The sequence below is a fragment of the Rhamphochromis sp. 'chilingali' genome (assembly GCF_963969265.1).
Source record: "Rhamphochromis sp. 'chilingali' genome assembly, chromosome: 12".
In the NCBI taxonomy this organism is placed as follows: domain Eukaryota; kingdom Metazoa; phylum Chordata; class Actinopteri; order Cichliformes; family Cichlidae; genus Rhamphochromis; species Rhamphochromis sp. 'chilingali'.
In genome coordinates this window covers 29,638,303-29,661,093 of record NC_137939.1, presented here as the reverse complement: position 1 = coordinate 29,661,093, position 22,791 = coordinate 29,638,303, and the positions used below count along the sequence as shown (strand labels likewise).

Below are 22,791 nucleotides of genomic sequence, written 5' to 3'. Positions count from 1 at the left end.
TTTCGATCATTATTATTTCGATCCCTCTCTCATATTCAAAACATCAATGAAAGAATATCTGATTGGGACCTGATTGAAAAGCTGAGTAAAATGAGAAAAGTATAAACAATTTGTTTCATTGTGCATATGGATGAAATATAATGTAGATAAATGGGACAAAGGTTGAACTGAATGTTAACATTCATCAGATCACAGCTCAGGTTGTGTCAAACCAGCAAGTAAAAACATTTTTGAGACACTAGAGGATGTTACCCTTCAGAGGTCCTAAATGTACTAAATGTAATTGATAAATATAAGTTATTAGCCAGTAAATGACTTGGCAATGTTCATGTAATACAAATTTATGTATTTTATTTTTCCTGGAGGGCAACAAGATGGCAGCTGCAGTGTAAGTCAGACTGTGAAATAAAAGATCAAAGAAGACTTAAACAGTATTTAAATATTCAGGCTTTTTCAACATTTAGACAAATTGTGTTTGAAACTCAAACTAATCTTTATAGTATTTGTTTTATTTTACTCCAGAAGCAAAAGATGTTTTCCAAAAATTGGGACAAACTGTTGTTTAATTTTATGGTTGGTGTGGTCCTGAGAGTCGTTGAGCTTGTCTTTGTTTTTAGGGTCACAGGTTTCAAGCTGGTATCAAGGTGTGAATCATAAATGAGCCCCGCCTGGTCTCCAACAAGCCTGCCCCATAAAAGACTTTTTCTTTTGTTTCGGCCCAAATCATGTCTGTGGATCTTTTCTTTGTTAGTAACACTAAACATGTTAAAAGCTGAATTAAGGCAGGGTTTATTTTCCTGAGTTAAATTCTTTGCTAAAAAAGTTAAAAAGCTTAAATTTTCATGTTCTATTGCTGTGACACAGGTGAGTGGGTCAAACATGAAACAGGAAGTTGACGCAGAAAAGCACAGGCTGAGGAAAATGACTTAAGTGTCTTTATTGTAAGATCATAAACTTGTTATAGCTATTTTTTTGAATAAACTGATGGAAACAGGAACATGATGAAATCAATAAAAGTGCTCATTTTTGTGTTTTTGAATGTTGGTTGTCATTTATTTTATTCACACAAATGCAGTTTGGATAAGTGCTGATGGTCCTTTGTTAATTAAAACCAAACAATCACCATTCCAAGGTTAATCAATACCACTGAAACAGATAACAGACAATAGCTGAAACTATCTTTAATCAACAGTCAACTATTAGCTTCAATTAAACTGACTCAACCAATGAGAGCATCAAATTTGGATTATATGGTTTCAGCTAGGACTAAACCAAAAGTTGTATTTTTCATTAAGTGGATGAGAAAATAAAGCCTGTAAAGTTTAAAACTTTAATTTCATTTAATCAATGTTGAACTCTGAGATTAATCCAGTCAATTTTTATTTTAATTGTTACTGAAATGTTGAATTCACCACTGATGATAATGTTTTTCATCTATATGGATCCATTTCCACAACTTTTTGATCACCACTTCAGAACAACAACTACCTGGATACACAGGATCAAGACTGAACTCTGACATTAATCCAGTGAATTTTAACAACAGTCACGCTAAAGGACCATTTAATTGATTAAATCATGGTTAGTTTGTTACAATATGTGTAACATAACTGTTGTCCAACATGCAGCAAATTTGTTGGAGAAGCTCAGAAGAATCAAACTCAACATCTGGTGCATCTCGGACATCAAGGAATTTGGTGCTTTTGACGACCTGTTGACGACGGCTGTTAATCAAGGTGTGGATTAAGCGTGCTAAACGAGGTCCTCCCAGTCTGATCAAACTCATTATCTTGGTGCAATTCAGAAACAATACGCTCAGGCAAAAACTGGGTCGACCCCCCTCTGACACCTTAATGTGGGCTTAATGATGACACGATGCCCACGTCTCCCAAAGAATTCACACCTGTATTCATGTAAACTCAGCCGCACTCACCTTGATTCAGACCCTGAAACCTGTGAGCCTAACGTTTAATGCAGGGACAGTCAACGACTCTTAGAGGAGTAGACAAGGGCAGAAATGTTACCACGGACAATTTTTTCACATCGCTTTCACTTGCGCAAAAACTTCTTAGACGGAAAACCACCATCCTCGGCACAGTCAACAAGATTCGCAGGGAAATTCCTCAATCCACTCAAACCCCCACTCCCCTCCCTCCAGAATTCCCAGGTAACAACCTAATATACATATGAATGACTAGCCAATTTAGCTTCCACTTGGCTGAAGCTAAAGCTTAGCTAAAAGCCTACCAGCCATTTGGCTGCTCTCCGGGTTTTAAAGGTAGAAAGGTAGAAGCCTGGGGATGCTACTGTTAAGGAAGAAGACATTAGAGGTTACTTTGGGCAGTCACAACAAAATGAGATTTCAAAGTAAGAGCCTTGCAATCCCCAACAGATTGAAAACAAAGAAAGAAAGAAACTTACCTGACATGGATCTCCTTGTGACAAATCCAACATGTGGAAGAGGAAGCCGAGTTCACAAGCCAAACAAAACTCCTTGTGGCACAAATGATTCTGAACAAGGCAGCGAACTGGCTCCAGGAAGTATAACACCTAAGATGCAAACATAAAAGACCCATGGAACATTTGACAAATTGTCTCATATTAAAAATTAAATGTACACATTGTGAACCTTCAGCTTCTTACCTGGATCATGCAGTTACAGTAGGCGTTGGGAATCTGCGGCTCCAGGCCAGCAAACAACGTCCTGTTGTAATGTTTGAAGTCAAAATCTTCTTGTCCACGTTTAGAGTATTTAATTGTCACCTGAAGCACAACAAACACATCTTCGTCACATGTTTTGGAAATCAAAGCTTGTAGCAACACTCTAGAAATTGTTACATATCATATTTAACTGTATCTCTGTGAACACCAGGGTGAAACATAACAAGTCCAACCTTTCTGTACTTTTCGGGAACAGTGTGAAGGAGCGGCTCTTCATCACTCTCTGTTGGAGATTCAGGGATGTGGTTGTAATAACCAGGTGACCCTTCTTTATTTGCAGGGACCTGCAAACAACAAACAGGGAAAAAAACTTAAAATACACCACGTGGAGATGGGTTTAACTTTTTTTGTAAATTTATTACAATATTGTAAAAATGACAGTTTAAAAGAGAAACAAGTTTTTTACATACCTGGTTACAGAGGCAGGCGGAAGGATTTTCCACAAAACTGTTGAAGCCAACAGTTTCAATAGACGAGAGAAGTTGGGAAGAGGCTCCACAAAGGAGATGGAAAGAAAATAGATGGAACAGAGAGAAAAGACACTAAAATTAACTGGATCACCTGCCAGAGGAAAAACATGCAAGAAGAGAACAACAAAGCAGGGAAACTACAGCAACCACCAACATAACCGTACATTACAGTGAATGCAAGATCGACAAGTTCAGCTCAGTTTTGCTGTTCCATAACTGATCAGAATTATTCCTGATGAGCAGAAACAGAGAGACAGAGCGGGAGCGCAACCTTTCGATCATTATTATTTCGATCCCTCTCTCATATTCAAAACATCAATGAAAGAATATCTGATTGGGACCTGATTGAAAAGCTGAGTAAAATGAGAAAAGTATAAACAATTTGTTTCATTGTGCATATGGATGAAATATAATGTAGATAAATGGGACAAAGGTTGAACTGAATGTTAACATTCATCAGATCACAGCTCAGGTTGTGTCAAACCAGCAAGTAAAAACATTTTTGAGACACTAGAGGATGTTACCCTTCAGAGGTCCTAAATGTACTAAATGTAATTGATAAATATAAGTTATTAGCCAGTAAATGACTTGGCAATGTTCATGTAATACAAATTTATGTATTTTATTTTTCCTGGAGGGCAACAAGATGGCAGCTGCAGTGTAAGTCAGACTGTGAAATAAAAGATCAAAGAAGACTTAAACAGTATTTAAATATTCAGGCTTTTTCAACATTTAGACAAATTGTGTTTGAAACTCAAACTAATCTTTATAGTATTTGTTTTATTTTACTCCAGAAGCAAAAGATGTTTTCCAAAAATTGGGACAAACTGTTGTTTAATTTTATGGTTGGTGTGGTCCTGAGAGTCGTTGAGCTTGTCTTTGTTTTTAGGGTCACAGGTTTCAAGCTGGTATCAAGGTGTGAATCATAAATGAGCCCCGCCTGGTCTCCAACAAGCCTGCCCCATAAAAGACTTTTTCTTTTGTTTCGGCCCAAATCATGTCTGTGGATCTTTTCTTTGTTAGTAACACTAAACATGTTAAAAGCTGAATTAAGGCAGGGTTTATTTTCCTGAGTTAAATTCTTTGCTAAAAAAGTTAAAAAGCTTAAATTTTCATGTTCTATTGCTGTGACACAGGTGAGTGGGTCAAACATGAAACAGGAAGTTGACTCAGAAAAGCACAGGCTGAGGAAAATGACTTAAGTGTCTTTATTGTAAGATCATAAACTTGTTATAGCTAGTTTGTTGAATAAACTGATGGAAACAGGAACATGATGAAATCAATAAAAGTGCTCATTTTTGTGTTTTTGAATGTTGGTTGTCATTTATTTTATTCACACAAATGCAGTTTGGATAAGTGCTGATGGTCCTTTGTTAATTAAAACCAAACAATCACCATTCCAAGGTTAATCAATACCACTGAAACAGATAACAGACAATAGCTGAAACTATCTTTAATCAACAGTCAACTATTAGCTTCAATTAAACTGACTCAACCAATGAGAGCATCAAATTTGGATTATATGGTTTCAGCTAGGACTAAACCAAAAGTTGTATTTTTCATTAAGTGGATGAGAAAATAAAGCCTGTAAAGTTTAAAACTTTAATTTCATTTAATCAATGTTGAACTCTGAGATTAATCCAGTCAATTTTTATTTTAATTGTTACTGAAATGTTGAATTCACCACTGATGATAATGTTTTTCATCTATATGGATCCATTTCCACAACTTTTTGATCACCACTTCAGAACAACAACTACCTGGATACACAGGATCAAGACTGAACTCTGACATTAATCCAGTGAATTTTAACAACAGTCACGCTAAAGGACCATTTAATTGATTAAATCATGGTTAGTTTGTTACAATATGTGTAACATAACTGTTGTCCAACATGCAGCAAATTTGTTGGAGAAGCTCAGAAGAATCAAACTCAACATCTGGTGCATCTCGGACATCAAGGAATTTGGTGCTTTTGACGACCTGTTGACGACGGCTGTTAATCAAGGTGTGGATTAAGCGTGCTAAACGAGGTCCTCCCAGTCTGATCAAACTCATTATCTTGGTGCAATTCAGAAACAATACGCTCAGGCAAAAACTGGGTCGACCCCCCTCTGACACCTTAATGTGGGCTTAATGATGACACGATGCCCACGTCTCCCAAAGAATTCACACCTGTATTCATGTAAACTCAGCCGCACTCACCTTGATTCAGACCCTGAAACCTGTGAGCCTAACGTTTAATGCAGGAACAGTCAACGACTCTTAGAGGAGTAGACAAGGGCAGAAATGTTACCACGGACAATTTTTTCACATCGCTTTCACTTGCGCAAAAACTTCTTAGACGGAAAACCACCATCCTCGGCACAGTCAACAAGATTCGCAGGGAAATTCCTCAATCCACTCAAACCCCCACTCCCCTCCCTCCAGAATTCCCAGGTAACAACCTAATATACATATGAATGACTAGCCAATTTAGCTTCCACTTGGCTGAAGCTAAAGCTTAGCTAAAAGCCTACCAGCCATTTGGCTGCTCTCCGGGTTTTAAAGGTAGAAAGGTAGAAGCCTGGGGATGCTACTGTTAAGGAAGAAGACATTAGAGGTTACTTTGGGCAGTCACAACAAAATGAGATTTCAAAGTAAGAGCCTTGCAATCCCCAACAGATTGAAAACAAAGAAAGAAAGAAACTTACCTGACATGGATCTCCTTGTGACAAATCCAACATGTGGAAGAGGAAGCCGAGTTCACAAGCCAAACAAAACTCCTTGTGGCACAAATGATTCTGAACAAGGCAGCGAACTGGCTCCAGGAAGTATAACACCTAAGATGCAAACATAAAAGACCCATGGAACATTTGACAAATTGTCTCATATTAAAAATTAAATGTACACATTGTGAACCTTCAGCTTCTTACCTGGATCATGCAGTTACAGTAGGCGTTGGGAATCTGCGGCTCCAGGCCAGCAAACAACGTCCTGTTGTAATGTTTGAAGTCAAAATCTTCCTGTCCACGTTTAGAGTATTTAATTGTCACCTGAAGCACAACAAACACATCTTCGTCACATGTTTTGGAAATCAAAGCTTGTAGCAACACTCTAGAAATTGTTACATATCATATTTAACTGTATCTCTGTGAACACCAGGGTGAAACATAACAAGTCCAACCTTTCTGTACTTTTCGGGAACAGTGTGAAGGAGCGGCTCTTCATCACTCTCTGTTAGAGATTCAGGGATGTGGTTGTAATAAACAGGTGACCCTTCTTTATTTGCAGGGACCTGCAAACAACAAACAGGGAAAAAAACTTAAAATACACCACGTGGAGATGGGTTTAACTTTTTTGTAAATTTATTACAATATTGTAAAAATGACAGTTTAAAAGAGAAACAAGTTTTTTACATACCTGGTTACAGAGGCAGGCGGAAGGATTTTCCACAAAACTGTTGAAGCCAACAGTTTCAATAGTTTGTGGGATTTCTGGGTCCATCCCAGAAGCCCACCTGTTGAAAAGAAACATGTTTTAGATCGGTGGACAAGGAAGAGAAAGACGAGAGAAGTTGGGAAGAGGCTCCACAAAGGAGATGGAAAGAAAATAGATGGAACAGAGAGAAAAGACACTAAAATTAACTGGATCACCTGCCAGAGGAAAAACATGCAAGAAGAGAACAACAAAGCAGGGAAACTACAGCAACCACCAACATAACCGTACATTACAGTGAATGCAAGATCGACAAGTTCAGCTCAGTTTTGCTGTTCCATAACTGATCAGAATTATTCCTGATGAGCAGAAACAGAGAGACAGAGCGGGAGCACAACCTTTCGATCATTATTATTTCGATCCCTCTCTCATATTCAAAACATCAATGAAAGAATATCTGATTGGGACCTGATTGAAAAGCTGAGTAAAATGAGAAATGTATAAACAATTTGTTTCATTGTGCATATGGATGAAATATAATGTAGATAAATGGGATAAAGGTTGAACTGAATGTTAACATTCATCAGATCACAGCTCAGGTTGTGTCAAACCAGCAAGTAAAAACATTTTTGAGACACTAGAGGATGTTACCCTTCAGAGGTCCTAAATGTACTAAATGTAATTGATAAATATAAGTTATTAGCCAGTAAATGACTTGGCAATGTTCATGTAATACAAATTTATGTATTTTATTTTTCCTGGAGGGCAACAAGATGGCAGCTGCAGTGTAAGTCAGACTGTGAAATAAAAGATCAAAGAAGACTTAAACAGTATTTAAATATTCAGGCTTTTTCAACATTTAGACAAATTGTGTTTGAAACTCAAACTAATCTTTATAGTATTTGTTTTATTTTACTCCAGAAGCAAAAGATGTTTTCCAAAAATTGGGACAAACTGTTGTTTAATTTTATGGTTGGTGTGGTCCTGAGAGTCGTTGAGCTTGTCTTTGTTTTTAGGGTCACAGGTTTCAAGCTGGTATCAAGGTGTGAATCATAAATGAGCCCCGCCTGGTCTCCAACAAGCCTGCCCCATAAAAGACTTTTTCTTTTGTTTCGGCCCAAATCATGTCTGTGGATCTTTTCTTTGTTAGTAACACTAAACATGTTAAAAGCTGAATTAAGGCAGGGTTTATTTTCCTGAGTTAAATTCTTTGCTAAAAAAGTTAAAAAGCTTAAATTTTCATGTTCTATTGCTGTGACACAGGTGAGTGGGTCAAACATGAAACAGGAAGTTGACCCAGAAAAGCACAGGCTGAGGAAAATGACTTAAGTGTCTTTATTGTAAGATCATAAACTTGTTATAGCTAGTTTGTTGAATAAACTGATGGAAACAGGAACATGATGAAATCAATAAAAGTGCTCATTTTTGTGTTTTTGAATGTTGGTTGTCATTTATTTTATTCACACAAATGCAGTTTGGATAAGTGCTGATGGTCCTTTGTTAATTAAAACCAAACAATCACCATTCCAAGGTTAATCAATACCACTGAAACAGATAACAGACAATAGCTGAAACTATCTTTAATCAACAGTCAACTATTAGCTTCAATTAAACTGACTCAACCAATGAGGGCATCAAATTTGGATTATATGGTTTCAGCTAGGACTAAACCAAAAGTTGTATTTTTCATTAAGTGGATGAGAAAATAAAGCCTGTAAAGTTTAAAACTTTAATTTCATTTAATCAATGTTGAACTCTGAGATTAATCCAGTCAATTTTTATTTTAATTGTTACTGAAATGTTGAATTCACCACTGATGATAATGTTTTTCATCTATATGGATCCATTTCCACAACTTTTTGATCACCACTTCAGAACAACAACTACCTGGATACACAGGATCAAGACTGAACTCTGACATTAATCCAGTGAATTTTAACAACAGTCACGCTAAAGGACCATTTAATTGATTAAATCATGGTTAGTTTGTTACAATATGTGTAACATAACTGTTGTCCAACATGCAGCAAATTTGTTGGAGAAGCTCAGAAGAATCAAACTCAACATCTGGTGCATCTCGGACATCAAGGAATTTGGTGCTTTTGACGACCTGTTGACGACGGCTGTTAATCAAGGTGTGGATTAAGCGTGCTAAACGAGGTCCTCCCAGTCTGATCAAACTCATTATCTTGGTGCAATTCAGAAACAATACGCTCAGGCAAAAACTGGGTCGACCCCCCTCTGACACCTTAATGTGGGCTTAATGATGACACGATGCCCACGTCTCCCAAAGAATTCACACCTGTATTCATGTAAACTCAGCCGCACTCACCTTGATTCAGACCCTGAAACCTGTGAGCCTAACGTTTAATGCAGGAACAGTCAACGACTCTTAGAGGAGTAGACAAGGGCAGAAATGTTACCACGGACAATTTTTTCACATCGCTTTCACTTGCGCAAAAACTTCTTAGACGGAAAACCACCATCCTCGGCACAGTCAACAAGATTCGCAGGGAAATTCCTCAATCCACTCAAACCCCCACTCCCCTCCCTCCAGAATTCCCAGGTAACAACCTAATATACATATGAATGACTAGCCAATTTAGCTTCCACTTGGCTGAAGCTAAAGCTTAGCTAAAAGCCTACCAGCCATTTGGCTGCTCTCCGGGTTTTAAAGGTAGAAAGGTAGAAGCCTGGGGATGCTACTGTTAAGGAAGAAGACATTAGAGGTTACTTTGGGCAGTCACAACAAAATGAGATTTCAAAGTAAGAGCCTTGCAATCCCCAACAGATTGAAAACAAAGAAAGAAAGAAACTTACCTGACATGGATCTCCTTGTGACAAATCCAACATGTGGAAGAGGAAGCCGAGTTCACAAGCCAAACAAAACTCCTTGTGGCACAAATGATTCTGAACAAGGCAGCGAACTGGCTCCAGGAAGTATAACACCTAAGATGCAAACATAAAAGACCCATGGAACATTTGACAAATTGTCTCATATTAAAAATTAAATGTACACATTGTGAACCTTCAGCTTCTTACCTGGATCATGCAGTTACAGTAGGCGTTGGGAATCTGCGGCTCCAGGCCAGCAAACAACGTCCTGTTGTAATGTTTGAAGTCAAAATCTTCTTGTCCACGTTTAGAGTATTTAATTGTCACCTGAAGCACAACAAACACATCTTCGTCACATGTTTTGGAAATCAAAGCTTGTAGCAACACTCTAGAAATTGTTACATATCATATTTAACTGTATCTCTGTGAACACCAGGGTGAAACATAACAAGTCCAACCTTTCTGTACTTTTCGGGAACAGTGTGAAGGAGCGGCTCTTCATCACTCTCTGTTAGAGATTCAGGGATGTGGTTGTAATAAACAGGTGACCCTTCTTTATTTGCAGGGACCTGCAAACAACAAACAGGGAAAAAAACTTAAAATACACCACGTGGAGATGGGTTTAACTTTTTTTGTAAATTTATTACAATATTGTAAAAATGACAGTTTAAAAGAGAAACAAGTTTTTTACATACCTGGTTACAGAGGCAGGCGGAAGGATTTTCCACAAAACTGTTGAAGCCAACAGTTTCAATAGACGAGAGAAGTTGGGAAGAGGCTCCACAAAGGAGATGGAAAGAAAATAGATGGAACAGAGAGAAAAGACACTAAAATTAACTGGATCACCTGCCAGAGGAAAAACATGCAAGAAGAGAACAACAAAGCAGGGAAACTACAGCAACAACCAACATAACCGTACATTACAGTGAATGCAAGATCGACAAGTTCAGCTCAGTTTTGCTGTTCCATAACTGATCAGAATTATTCCTGATGAGCAGAAACAGAGAGACAGAGCGGGAGCGCAACCTTTCGATCATTATTATTTCGATCCCTCTCTCATATTCAAAACATCAATGAAAGAATATCTGATTGGGACCTGATTGAAAAGCTGAGTAAAATGAGAAAAGTATAAACAATTTGTTTCATTGTGCATATGGATGAAATATAATGTAGATAAATGGGACAAAGGTTGAACTGAATGTTAACATTCATCAGATCACAGCTCAGGTTGTGTCAAACCAGCAAGTAAAAACATTTTTGAGACACTAGAGGATGTTACCCTTCAGAGATCCTAAATGTACTAAATGTAATTGATAAATATAAGTTATTAGCCAGTAAATGACTTGGCAATGTTCATGTAATACAAATTTATGTATTTTATTTTTCCTGGAGGGCAACAAGATGGCAGCTGCAGTGTAAGTCAGACTGTGAAATAAAAGATCAAAGAAGACTTAAACAGTATTTAAATATTCAGGCTTTTTCAACATTTAGACAAATTGTGTTTGAAACTCAAACTAATCTTTATAGTATTTGTTTTATTTTACTCCAGAAGCAAAAGATGTTTTCCAAAAATTGGGACAAACTGTTGTTTAATTTTATGGTTGGTGTGGTCCTGAGAGTCGTTGAGCTTGTCTTTGTTTTTAGGGTCACAGGTTTCAAGCTGGTATCAAGGTGTGAATCATAAATGAGCCCCGCCTGGTCTCCAACAAGCCTGCCCCATAAAAGAGTTTTTCTTTTGTTTCGGCCCAAATCATGTCTGTGGATCTTTTCTTTGTTAGTAACACTAAACATGTTAAAAGCTGAATTAAGGCAGGGTTTATTTTCCTGAGTTAAATTCTTTGCTAAAAAAGTTAAAAAGCTTAAATTTTCATGTTCTATTGCTGTGACACAGGTGAGTGGGTCAAACATGAAACAGGAAGTTGACCCAGAAAAGCACAGGCTGAGGAAAATGACTTAAGTGTCTTTATTGTAAGATCATAAACTTGTTATAGCTAGTTTGTTGAATAAACTGATGGAAACAGGAACATGATGAAATCAATAAAAGTGCTCATTTTTGTGTTTTTGAATGTTGGTTGTCATTTATTTTATTCACACAAATGCAGTTTGGATAAGTGCTGATGGTCCTTTGTTAATTAAAACCAAACAATCACCATTCCAAGGTTAATCAATACCACTGAAACAGATAACAGACAATAGCTGAAACTATCTTTAATCAACAGTCAACTATTAGCTTCAATTAAACTGACTCAACCAATGAGAGCATCAAATTTGGATTATATGGTTTCAGCTAGGACTAAACCAAAAGTTGTATTTTTCATTAAGTGGATGAGAAAATAAAGCCTGTAAAGTTTAAAACTTTAATTTCATTTAATCAATGTTGAACTCTGAGATTAATCCAGTCAATTTTTATTTTAATTGTTACTGAAATGTTGAATTCACCACTGATGATAATGTTTTTCATCTATATGGATCCATTTCCACAACTTTTTGATCACCACTTCAGAACAACAACTACCTGGATACACAGGATCAAGACTGAACTCTGACATTAATCCAGTGAATTTTAACAACAGTCACGCTAAAGGACCATTTAATTGATTAAATCATGGTTAGTTTGTTACAATATGTGTAACATAACTGTTGTCCAACATGCAGCAAATTTGTTGGAGAAGCTCAGAAGAATCAAACTCAACATCTGGTGCATCTCGGACATCAAGGAATTTGGTGCTTTTGACGACCTGTTGACGACGGCTGTTAATCAAGGTGTGGATTAAGCGTGCTAAACGAGGTCCTCCCAGTCTGATCAAACTCATTATCTTGGTGCAATTCAGAAACAATACGCTCAGGCAAAAACTGGGTCGACCCCCCTCTGACACCTTAATGTGGGCTTAATGATGACACGATGCCCACGTCTCCCAAAGAATTCACACCTGTATTCATGTAAACTCAGCCGCACTCACCTTGATTCAGACCCTGAAACCTGTGAGCCTAACGTTTAATGCAGGAACAGTCAACGACTCTTAGAGGAGTAGACAAGGGCAGAAATGTTACCACGGACAATTTTTTCACATCGCTTTCACTTGCGCAAAAACTTCTTAGACGGAAAACCACCATCCTCGGCACAGTCAACAAGATTCGCAGGGAAATTCCTCAATCCACTCAAACCCCCACTCCCCTCCCTCCAGAATTCCCAGGTAACAACCTAATATACATATGAATGACTAGCCAATTTAGCTTCCACTTGGCTGAAGCTAAAGCTTAGCTAAAAGCCTACCAGCCATTTGGCTGCTCTCCGGGTTTTAAAGGTAGAAAGGTAGAAGCCTGGGGATGCTACTGTTAAGGAAGAAGACATTAGAGGTTACTTTGGGCAGTCACAACAAAATGAGATTTCAAAGTAAGAGCCTTGCAATCCCCAACAGATTGAAAACAAAGAAAGAAAGAAACTTACCTGACATGGATCTCCTTGTGACAAATCCAACATGTGGAAGAGGAAGCCGAGTTCACAAGCCAAACAAAACTCCTTGTGGCACAAATGATTCTGAACAAGGCAGCGAACTGGCTCCAGGAAGTATAACACCTAAGATGCAAACATAAAAGACCCATGGAACATTTGACAAATTGTCTCATATTAAAAATTAAATGTACACATTGTGAACCTTCAGCTTCTTACCTGGATCATGCAGTTACAGTAGGCGTTGGGAATCTGCGGCTCCAGGCCAGCAAACAACGTCCTGTTGTAATGTTTGAAGTCAAAATCTTCCCGTCCACGTTTAGAGTATTTAATTGTCACCTGAAGCACAACAAACACATCTTCGTCACATGTTTTGGAAATCAAAGCTTGTAGAAACACTCTAGAAATTGTTACATATCATATTTAACTGTATCTCTGTGAACACCAGGGTGAAACATAACAAGTCCAACCTTTCTGTACTTTTCGGGAACAGTGTGAAGGAGCGGCTCTTCATCACTCTCTGTTGGAGATTCAGGGATGTGGTTGTAATAACCAGGTGACCCTTCTTTATTTGCAGGGACCTGCAAACAACAAACAGGGAAAAAAACTTAAAATACACCACGTGGAGATGGGTTTAACTTTTTTTGTAAATTTATTACAATATTGTAAAAATGACAGTTTAAAAGAGAAACAAGTTTTTTACATACCTGGTTACAGAGGCAGGCGGAAGGATTTTCCACAAAACTGTTGAAGCCAACAGTTTCAATAGACGAGAGAAGTTGGGAAGAGGCTCCACAAAGGAGATGGAAAGAAAATAGATGGAACAGAGAGAAAAGACACTAAAATTAACTGGATCACCTGCCAGGGGAAAAACATGCAAGAAGAGAACAACAAAGCAGGGAAACTACAGCAACCACCAACATAACCGTACATTACAGTGAATGCAAGATCGACAAGTTCAGCTCAGTTTTGCTGTTCCATAAATGATCAGAATTATTCCTGATGAGCAGAAACAGAGAGACAGAGCGGGAGCGCAACCTTTCGATCATTATTATTTCGATCCCTCTCTCATATTCAAAACATCAATGAAAGAATATCTGATTGGGACCTGATTGAAAAGCTGAGTAAAATGAGAAAAGTATAAACAATTTGTTTCATTGTGCATATGGATGAAATATAATGTAGATAAATGGGACAAAGGTTGAACTGAATGTTAACATTCATCAGATCACAGCTCAGGTTGTGTCAAACCAGCAAGTAAAAACATTTTTGAGACACTAGAGGATGTTACCCTTCAGAGGTCCTAAATGTACTAAATGTAATTGATAAATATAAGTTATTAGCCAGTAAATGACTTGGCAATGTTCATGTAATACAAATTTATGTATTTTATTTTTCCTGGAGGGCAACAAGATGGCAGCTGCAGTGTAAGTCAGACTGTGAAATAAAAGATCAAAGAAGACTTAAACAGTATTTAAATATTCAGGCTTTTTCAACATTTAGACAAATTGTGTTTGAAACTCAAACTAATCTTTATAGTATTTGTTTTATTTTACTCCAGAAGCAAAAGATGTTTTCCAAAAATTGGGACAAACTGTTGTTTAATTTTATGGTTGGTGTGGTCCTGAGAGTCGTTGAGCTTGTCTTTGTTTTTAGGGTCACAGGTTTCAAGCTGGTATCAAGGTGTGAATCATAAATGAGCCCCGCCTGGTCTCCAACAAGCCTGCCCCATAAAAGACTTTTTCTTTTGTTTCGGCCCAAATCATGTCTGTGGATCTTTTCTTTGTTAGTAACACTAAACATGTTAAAAGCTGAATTAAGGCAGGGTTTATTTTCCTGAGTTAAATTCTTTGCTAAAAAAGTTAAAAAGCTTAAATTTTCATGTTCTATTGCTGTGACACAGGTGAGTGGGTCAAACATGAAACAGGAAGTTGACTCAGAAAAGCACAGGCTGAGGAAAATGACTTAAGTGTCTTTATTGTAAGATCATAAACTTGTTATAGCTAGTTTGTTGAATAAACTGATGGAAACAGGAACATGATGAAATCAATAAAAGTGCTCATTTTTGTGTTTTTGAATGTTGGTTGTCATTTATTTTATTCACACAAATGCAGTTTGGATAAGTGCTGATGGTCCTTTGTTAATTAAAACCAAACAATCACCATTCCAAGGTTAATCAATACCACTGAAACAGATAACAGACAATAGCTGAAACTATCTTTAATCAACAGTCAACTATTAGCTTCAATTAAACTGACTCAACCAATGAGAGCATCAAATTTGGATTATATGGTTTCAGCTAGGACTAAACCAAAAGTTGTATTTTTCATTAAGTGGATGAGAAAATAAAGCCTGTAAAGTTTAAAACTTTAATTTCATTTAATCAATGTTGAACTCTGAGATTAATCCAGTCAATTTTTATTTTAATTGTTACTGAAATGTTGAATTCACCACTGATGATAATGTTTTTCATCTATATGGATCCATTTCCACAACTTTTTGATCACCACTTCAGAACAACAACTACCTGGATACACAGGATCAAGACTGAACTCTGACATTAATCCAGTGAATTTTAACAACAGTCACGCTAAAGGACCATTTAATTGATTAAATCATGGTTAGTTTGTTACAATATGTGTAACATAACTGTTGTCCAACATGCAGCAAATTTGTTGGAGAAGCTCAGAAGAATCAAACTCAACATCTGGTGCATCTCGGACATCAAGGAATTTGGTGCTTTTGACGACCTGTTGACGACGGCTGTTAATCAAGGTGTGGATTAAGCGTGCTAAACGAGGTCCTCCCAGTCTGATCAAACTCATTATCTTGGTGCAATTCAGAAACAATACGCTCAGGCAAAAACTGGGTCGACCCCCCTCTGACACCTTAATGTGGGCTTAATGATGACACGATGCCCACGTCTCCCAAAGAATTCACACCTGTATTCATGTAAACTCAGCCGCACTCACCTTGATTCAGACCCTGAAACCTGTGAGCCTAACGTTTAATGCAGGGACAGTCAACGACTCTTAGGACCGCCTTGAATCCCAGTGGAGGTTAAATACATGGCTCTATCCATCAGACTTTAGATCTGGACTCCAGTTTTCTGCATTTCAAGAGATTGGGATTAAACCTGCAAGTACTACTATTTACAGAAGTTCCAGTTCCTCTGCAGGCTGATTTAGCTGAAGAAGATTTTTGAAGCTCTCAGCACAAGATTAGGTGAATACTGGGCCAACCATCATAGGACTATGAACTCTCTTCACTGGACTCCTCACTGGTCTCCTCAGTGGACTCCTGGGGGACTGGAGCCCTCCATGAACTCATATCTGAATCCAAACCTCCACCAAGACGTGGGAGTGTACACACAGGAGCTGGCTGTGACCATTCCTGAGCCTGTGCACGTAAGGAAGGGGATTTTTTCTGAGCTGCACAGTAAAGTTTCAGAAGCTGGCATCCCCGTCACTGCAACACATTTTGACCTGCAGCGGGAAATGCTCTGGATGGGAAACTACACGGTAAGAGCCAAAATGATGCTTCAGCAGAGTTTGTTTCTTCTACATTCACCTTAAACGTTGCACTCTGTAATAATATTTGTGCCCTTCTCTTAGGGTCATGTAAAATCCTTCCTTGGACCTACGATGGCACACTACTCTTCTTTCCAAGTGCACGCAACTGATGCCATCAGACACATACAGAGTTTGGACACAGGCGTGCTGTTCCTTTCTGAGTGCAACCTCAGATGTTACACTCGTGGAGGCCTCATCATGTTTGATTATCGGTAAGTGTTACATTGACTGTTGATGACCTGAAGCTGTGAAATTATTCCTTATGTTATTGAATTAATGGCCATTTTTGGTGCTTTGCAGGATGGAAGAAGGAGCTGATATGCACAGTCTCCTCATGACTGATAACATGCTGCTCATGGGGGGATTACAAAACTATGTGGTTGAAATTGACATGAACACACTTCAAGAAACTCAAAAAGTAAGACACCAGGCTTATGTTTATCAAAATCCACAACTATCTATGCTTACACCACTGGCACATCATACAACTGACTTCACAGCGAGTGTCTGACTGTCTGCTGTCTTGATTGTCCTTTCAGTTCAGAGTGGAGGCACCTGGAGTGACAATAATGCGTCAGACCAATCGTTTCTTCGTCTTTGGGCACCCTTCTGGCAAAGTAAGTATCACCTGATTGGATCAGTTTGATGAGGTTTGGTTTATATCTCTCTAACACTGACCCTCTGCTGATAACAGGTGACCCTTCGAGACTTACGCACATTTAGGACACAAAAGTTTGACGCATTTCCTGGCGGCCTGTCAGACTTTGATGTTCACGGAAACCTTTTGGCTGTGAGTGGGTTCTCCAGCCGAGGGCTGAATGAACGTTTCCTGATGGTGTATGACCTCCGCATGATGCGAGCTGCAACCCCCCTTTGGGTGCATGTGGATCCTTTCTTCGTGCGCTTCCTTCCTACCTACACGTCACGGCTCGCAATCATCTCACAGACAGGTATGAAGCTGGCTTCAGGATTCTTTAGTCCAGTTTTCTGTAGCATAGTCTTACTATGTTTGGCCAATAAATGTGACACACAATTTCTTTGTGTGATTTGTGGCTTTGCTATAACTGCCTGCATTCTGTGTCTTTTTCCAGGTGAGTGTCAGTTCTGTGAGCCCACTGGCCTCGCCAACATGGCGGATATTTTCCACGTCAACACAAACGGCCACTTTCTCACAAGTTTTGAGGTCTCATCCAGCAAACAAGCCTTAGCCTTTGGAGATTCGGGGGGATGTGTGCGTCTCTGGTCCGATACTCGGGACGTTATGTTTAACGTCTACTCCAGAGAGCCCTGCGTTGTGGATGCACAGCCTCAGCTGGCCTGGAATCATAACCTGCAGCCCTGCTCTCCCATCCCCACTGCCCAGGCTACACCCAGCTCAAGGTAACACAATCACTAACGAGACTGAAGAGTTTGCATTAGAGCGTTCATAAATATTGTTTTCAGATTCAATAAAAGTTTGTAAGATAATGTCGAGTCTTCCCCAGTTGATATAAATGGTTAGTCTCACGTAGTTCCCATTAAAGGTTTCCATCTAAAACATGTTTCTTTTCAACAGGTGGGCTCCTGGGATGGACCCAGAAATCCCACAAACTATTGAAACTGTTGGCTTCAACAGTTTTGTGGAAAATCCTTCCGCCTGCCTCTGTAACCAGGTATGTAAAAAACTTATTGCTGTTTTAAACTGTAATTTTTACAATATTGTAATAAATTTACAAAAAAAGTTAAACCCATCTCCACGTGGTGTATTTTAAGTTTTTTTTCCTGTTTGTTGTTTGCAGGTCCCTGCAAATAAAGAAGGGTCACCTGGTTATTACAACCACATCCCTGAATCTCCAACAGAGAGTGATGAAGAGCCGCTCCTTCACACTGTTCCCGAAAAGTACAGAAAGGTTGGACTTGCTACGTTTCACCCTGGTGTTCATAGAGATACAGTTAATTTTAAGATGTAACAATTTCTAGAGTGTTGCTACAAGCTTTGATTTCCCAAACATGTGACGAAGATGTGTTTGTTGTGCTTCAGGTGACAATTAAATACTCTAAACGTGGACGGGAAGATTTTGACTTCAAACATTACAACAGGACGTTGTTTGCTGGCCTGGAGCCGCAGATTCCCAACGCCTACTGTAACTGCATGATCCAGGTAAGAAGCTGAAGGTTCACAATGTGTACATTTAATTTTTAATATGAGACAATTTGTCAAATGTTCCATGGGTCTTTTATGTTTGCATCTTAGGTGTTATACTTCCTGGAGCCAGTTCGCTGCCTTGTTCAGAATCATTTGTGCCACAAGGAGTTTTGTTTGGCTTGTGAACTCGGCTTCCTCTTCCACATGTTGGATTTGTCACAAGGAGATCCATGTCAGGTAAGTTTCTTTCTTTCTTTGTTTTCAATCTGTTGGGGATTGCAAGGCTCTTACTTTGAAATCTCATTTTGTTGTGACTGCCCAAAGTAACCTCTAATGTCTTCTTCCTTAAGGCCAGCAACTTCCTCAGAGCACTTCGAAACGTCCCTGAAGCCAAAGAGATGGGCCTGATCCTCTCAAACTGTGAGGAGACGACAGGAACAGTCAAGCTAGGTCGCTTAATCCAGAGATGGAATCACTTCATCCTCTACCAGCTCTTCCAGGAGACACAGGAGCAGGAGGATCCACGGGCCTACAGGACGACCAGGAGCAGGTAAAACACATCGTTGTTGACCTGCATTCTTACTGGACACTGTCCCAGTCTTATCATTATGTTTGTTTATAAATGCAGAGTTTTCCTTCTGGTTTCTGAAACTGTGATTTGTGTTTGTGTTGCAGTTCTCTGGGCTCCCCTGGCGACTCTGTCATTAGAGAGCTGTTTTGTTCTGAAGTTGAGAACCGCAGCCTGTGTCTCTGTGGCATAGAAACAGTCTACTCCTCCCTCATGTTGCTGTTCAACATGCATTACCCCAACTCTCAAGGTGAGTCTGAGAGCACTGAGAGCATGGATATCTGTGACTGTGAATTACTCTGTCTTTGAAACTTGAACTATTAATGATTACATAATGGTTTGAATTAATTTAGTTTTTGAATGAGCAGAGGGAAATATCTGCTTGATTTGATGTATACACTGATATTCATTGTACTTTGACACTTCAGGAGAAAGAATAAAGGAGCACGACTTTGCTGAGATCCTGAAGAAAAGCATCTGCCTGCAGCAGAGATCTCACACATGGTGTGGAAACTGTGACAAGTATCAGCCCACAGTGAGTTACAGCTTTCATTCACTCATAATGACAATTCATTTATGGTTGGTTGTTACCTGTTGTGCAGGGTAATCATTTCTTTGTGTTACACTGTAGGTGCAGACACGCAACATTCGACGTCTCCCAGATGTTTTGGTGATAAACTGTGAGGTGAACAGCAGCAAAGAGGCTGAATTCTGGAAGGTTCAGGCCGAGGTAAGCCACTGATTCACCGTGTTTAAATACAGTTAAAAGAAAGTAATGATTTATCTGTTCATTATTTACATGATTGCCCATGTTTCTGTTTTTATAGTACGCCTTCAACAAATCCATGCAGAAGACAGATCAGGATCAGCGTCACGTGTGGATCCCCGCCACTCTCAAGATGTCCCTCAGCAAAAGTCAGAGACTGGAGATCAGCAGCTGGCCTGAGGGCGAGGAGGTGAGGACTTTAGATTTTCAGCTGATCTTTGCACTTGAAGAAATAATTGAGTAACTTTTCATCACCAAGTTAAAATTTCACTTCAAGATTAAAACCATATTTCCAGGAGCAATATTTTTAAAACATTATTACACTAATCTGTAGATATTGAACTATAGGTTGGTTTTAGTGTTTTTGTTTCTGTAACACATGAATTTCTCAACTGTTGTGAAATAAAAAAGTTTATCTTACAATTATTTGCACTTTCTGTTACTAGTTAAGTGCTGCTGAACAGGCGGAGGGAGCTTCTCTGTATGACTTGGTGGCCACGGTGCCGCACATCCTGGACGCTGGCGCGGGTGGTAATCTGGTCGCACACATCAAAGTGGGTGAGACCTACCATCAAAGAAAAGAGGTGAGTGACGCTTAGATAAGAAAATTTGACATCTGCTGACTACAAAAAGTTTCATTTTTAACATTCAAAATGATTTTATTATTTCAGGGAGTCTCTCGCCAGCAGTGGTACCTCTTCAATGACTTCCTCATTGAGCCGATTGAGCAGGTAAGGATCCTAGATAAGATTCCTGCTTGTTTATTCATGCTAACTTTAATGTGTGCAGTCATTTAAAAATGTTTCTCCTTTTGTTTTCAGACTGAGGCTGCACAGTTTGATGTGAGCTGGAAAGTGCCAGCCATCCTGTGTTACGCCAAGAGAAACTACCACACCAAATACGACCTCTGCAGTGAGTTTCAGCACAATCAGTCTGAAGTCAAATCCGACTTATATCGGACTGAGAAGCAGAGCAAGACAGACGCCACTTTCATCCCACTCACAGTCAGTGAGATGCCGCAGGCTGGTGACCTGGTGGGGCTGGACGCTGAGTTTGTAAAGCTCAGTGAGGTAAGTCTGGCTATGATACCATCATTTATTATAATATAGGATCGAAAACAATTTTAAATATTCCTAGTACATATTTTCAGTAGTTCAGCTAATCTGACTCAAGTATTTAAAACAAATTTGACCCCTGAATGTGTGCGTTTGCAGGAGGAAGCAGTGCTGCATAGTGACGGCACCAAATCGACCATCATGCCCAGTCAGATGTCTGTGGCCAGGATCACCTGTGTGAGGGGTCAGGGGCCCAACGAGGGGGTCCCCTTCATCGATGACTACATCTCCACTCAGGAGCAGGTGAGAAGCTGCAGAGAGAAAAGACCACGATGACCTAAAAGAATGAATATATAATGTTTCAAGGATCCACCCGCTAACTTGTCAATTTGTTCTTCCAGGTGGTCGACTATTTGACAAAATACTCTGGAATCGAACCTGGAGACCTGGATGCCACAGTATCCTCTAAGCACGTGACCACGCTGAAGTCGACCTACCTGAAGCTACGCTTCCTCATCGATGCAGGAGTTCGCTTCGTCGGCCACGGCCTGCAGAATGACTTTCGTGTCATTAATTTAGTGGTACGTTATTTCATCAGTTTTAAATTTCAAATTAGTTCAAATAGTTTCAAGATGTGATTTTTTTTATAGATGTGCTTTGATTTTAATTTTTTTTATTTTCTGTTTCTTAAGGTTCCCAAAGATCAAGTTATCGACACCGTGCACCTCTTCCGATTGCCCTACAAGAGGATGATTTCTCTGAAATTCCTTGCTTGGTATTTTCTTGGTAAGTTAGTAGAAACAAAAAAAACAAAATCAAATCCAAATAATCCAAATATGAGTCTTTAATCGAATTAAATCACATTATTACAGTGAGAGGGATTAGGATCCAAATATGTAAACTGGATAATCCGCTCATATTACCGAAGTCAGTATAGTTCATGATGTTTTAGTTGTCATCAAACTCATCTTGGAATTAAATCTGAACAACAAAGTATTTAGAGGCTTTTTTGAGTTCATGCACTAAAGCGTACGTGTCAATTCCTCATATCCACACTGTAATCTGAAGCTTAACACTTTCATTTTAATCATTCCTGACCTTTTTTTCATGTCCACAGGCCTCAACATCCAGGGAGAAACCCACGACAGCACGGAGGACTCATGCACAGCCCTGAAGCTTTACAGGAAGTACCTGGAGCTGTATCAGGAAGGAGGGAATCATTACGTGATGAAGGTGCTCTACGAAGTCTACGACAAAGGCTTCCAGCTGAACTGGAAAGTCCCGGATTCGGACATGAGATAGTCCGTCTGAGTGGACTGAATGCACTCTCCTTCCATCCACGGGTGCTGCTGTGCTTCCCTCTGTGATGGGACTGTGAGCAACACCATGACCTGAAGATGCTCGGGCTGCTTATTTTGTATCATATTTTATAGTTATTTGCTTTGAGTCAGTGACTCAGTTGTTTTTATCATATCTAAATATAAGCTTTTTATTTCAGAGAGGTTTACAGGGGGGAAAGTGATCATTCAAAATATGAATTTGAAGCATTTTGTTTTTGTTTTTAAAAAAGGAAAAAGTCAAAATTGTTGCATGTAAATGAAGTCATCCTGAGCACTGTAAAATGTTTGTTGTTTGATACCAGGAAGTGGAGAATGTGCACGAATCCATGAAAATCTTGATTAAAACAGATTCCAACCACAATGAATTTAGTTTGTTTTTTTTCACCAGATTCTGTGAAATCTGTTGCACTGTTCATTTTCCAGCTAACTTTTTGCAGCTTTCTCAGAATTCAGATCAACGTTCAATTTTTC

The 22,791-nt window shown here is 39.0% G+C and overlaps 2 protein-coding genes across 2 annotated transcripts; one reads left to right on the top strand and one right to left on the bottom strand.

Moving 5' to 3' along the window:
* Positions 1 to 2,738: 2,738 nt before the first annotated feature.
* LOC308407327 (PAN2-PAN3 deadenylation complex catalytic subunit Pan2-like) lies at positions 2,739 to 6,677 on the bottom strand (the record flags this gene model as incomplete). Its single annotated transcript, XM_080898894.1, has 7 exons — positions 2,739 to 2,763; positions 2,895 to 3,005; positions 3,132 to 3,214; positions 5,885 to 6,013; positions 6,107 to 6,226; positions 6,358 to 6,468; positions 6,594 to 6,677. The coding sequence occupies 7 exons, from the start codon at positions 6,675 to 6,677 to the stop codon at positions 2,760 to 2,762; spliced, it is 642 nt and encodes a 213-aa protein (XP_080755020.1). The 3' UTR covers positions 2,739 to 2,759.
* Positions 6,678 to 16,148: 9,471 nt separating this feature from the next.
* LOC308407326 (PAN2-PAN3 deadenylation complex catalytic subunit PAN2-like) lies at positions 16,149 to 22,517 on the top strand (the record flags this gene model as incomplete). The annotated part of the gene is made up of 22 exons (XM_080898893.1): positions 16,149 to 16,415; positions 16,509 to 16,678; positions 16,767 to 16,884; positions 17,006 to 17,083; positions 17,161 to 17,416; positions 17,558 to 17,846; positions 18,022 to 18,118; positions 18,245 to 18,355; positions 18,487 to 18,606; positions 18,700 to 18,828; positions 18,942 to 19,141; positions 19,267 to 19,409; positions 19,588 to 19,694; positions 19,791 to 19,889; positions 19,987 to 20,115; positions 20,372 to 20,509; positions 20,597 to 20,656; positions 20,747 to 20,995; positions 21,140 to 21,283; positions 21,382 to 21,561; positions 21,673 to 21,766; positions 22,098 to 22,517. 22 exons carry the CDS (start codon positions 16,149 to 16,151, stop codon positions 22,280 to 22,282), a joined length of 3,363 nt encoding a protein of 1,120 aa, XP_080755019.1. The 3' UTR covers positions 22,283 to 22,517.
* Between the last annotated feature and the right edge of the window lie 274 nt (positions 22,518 to 22,791).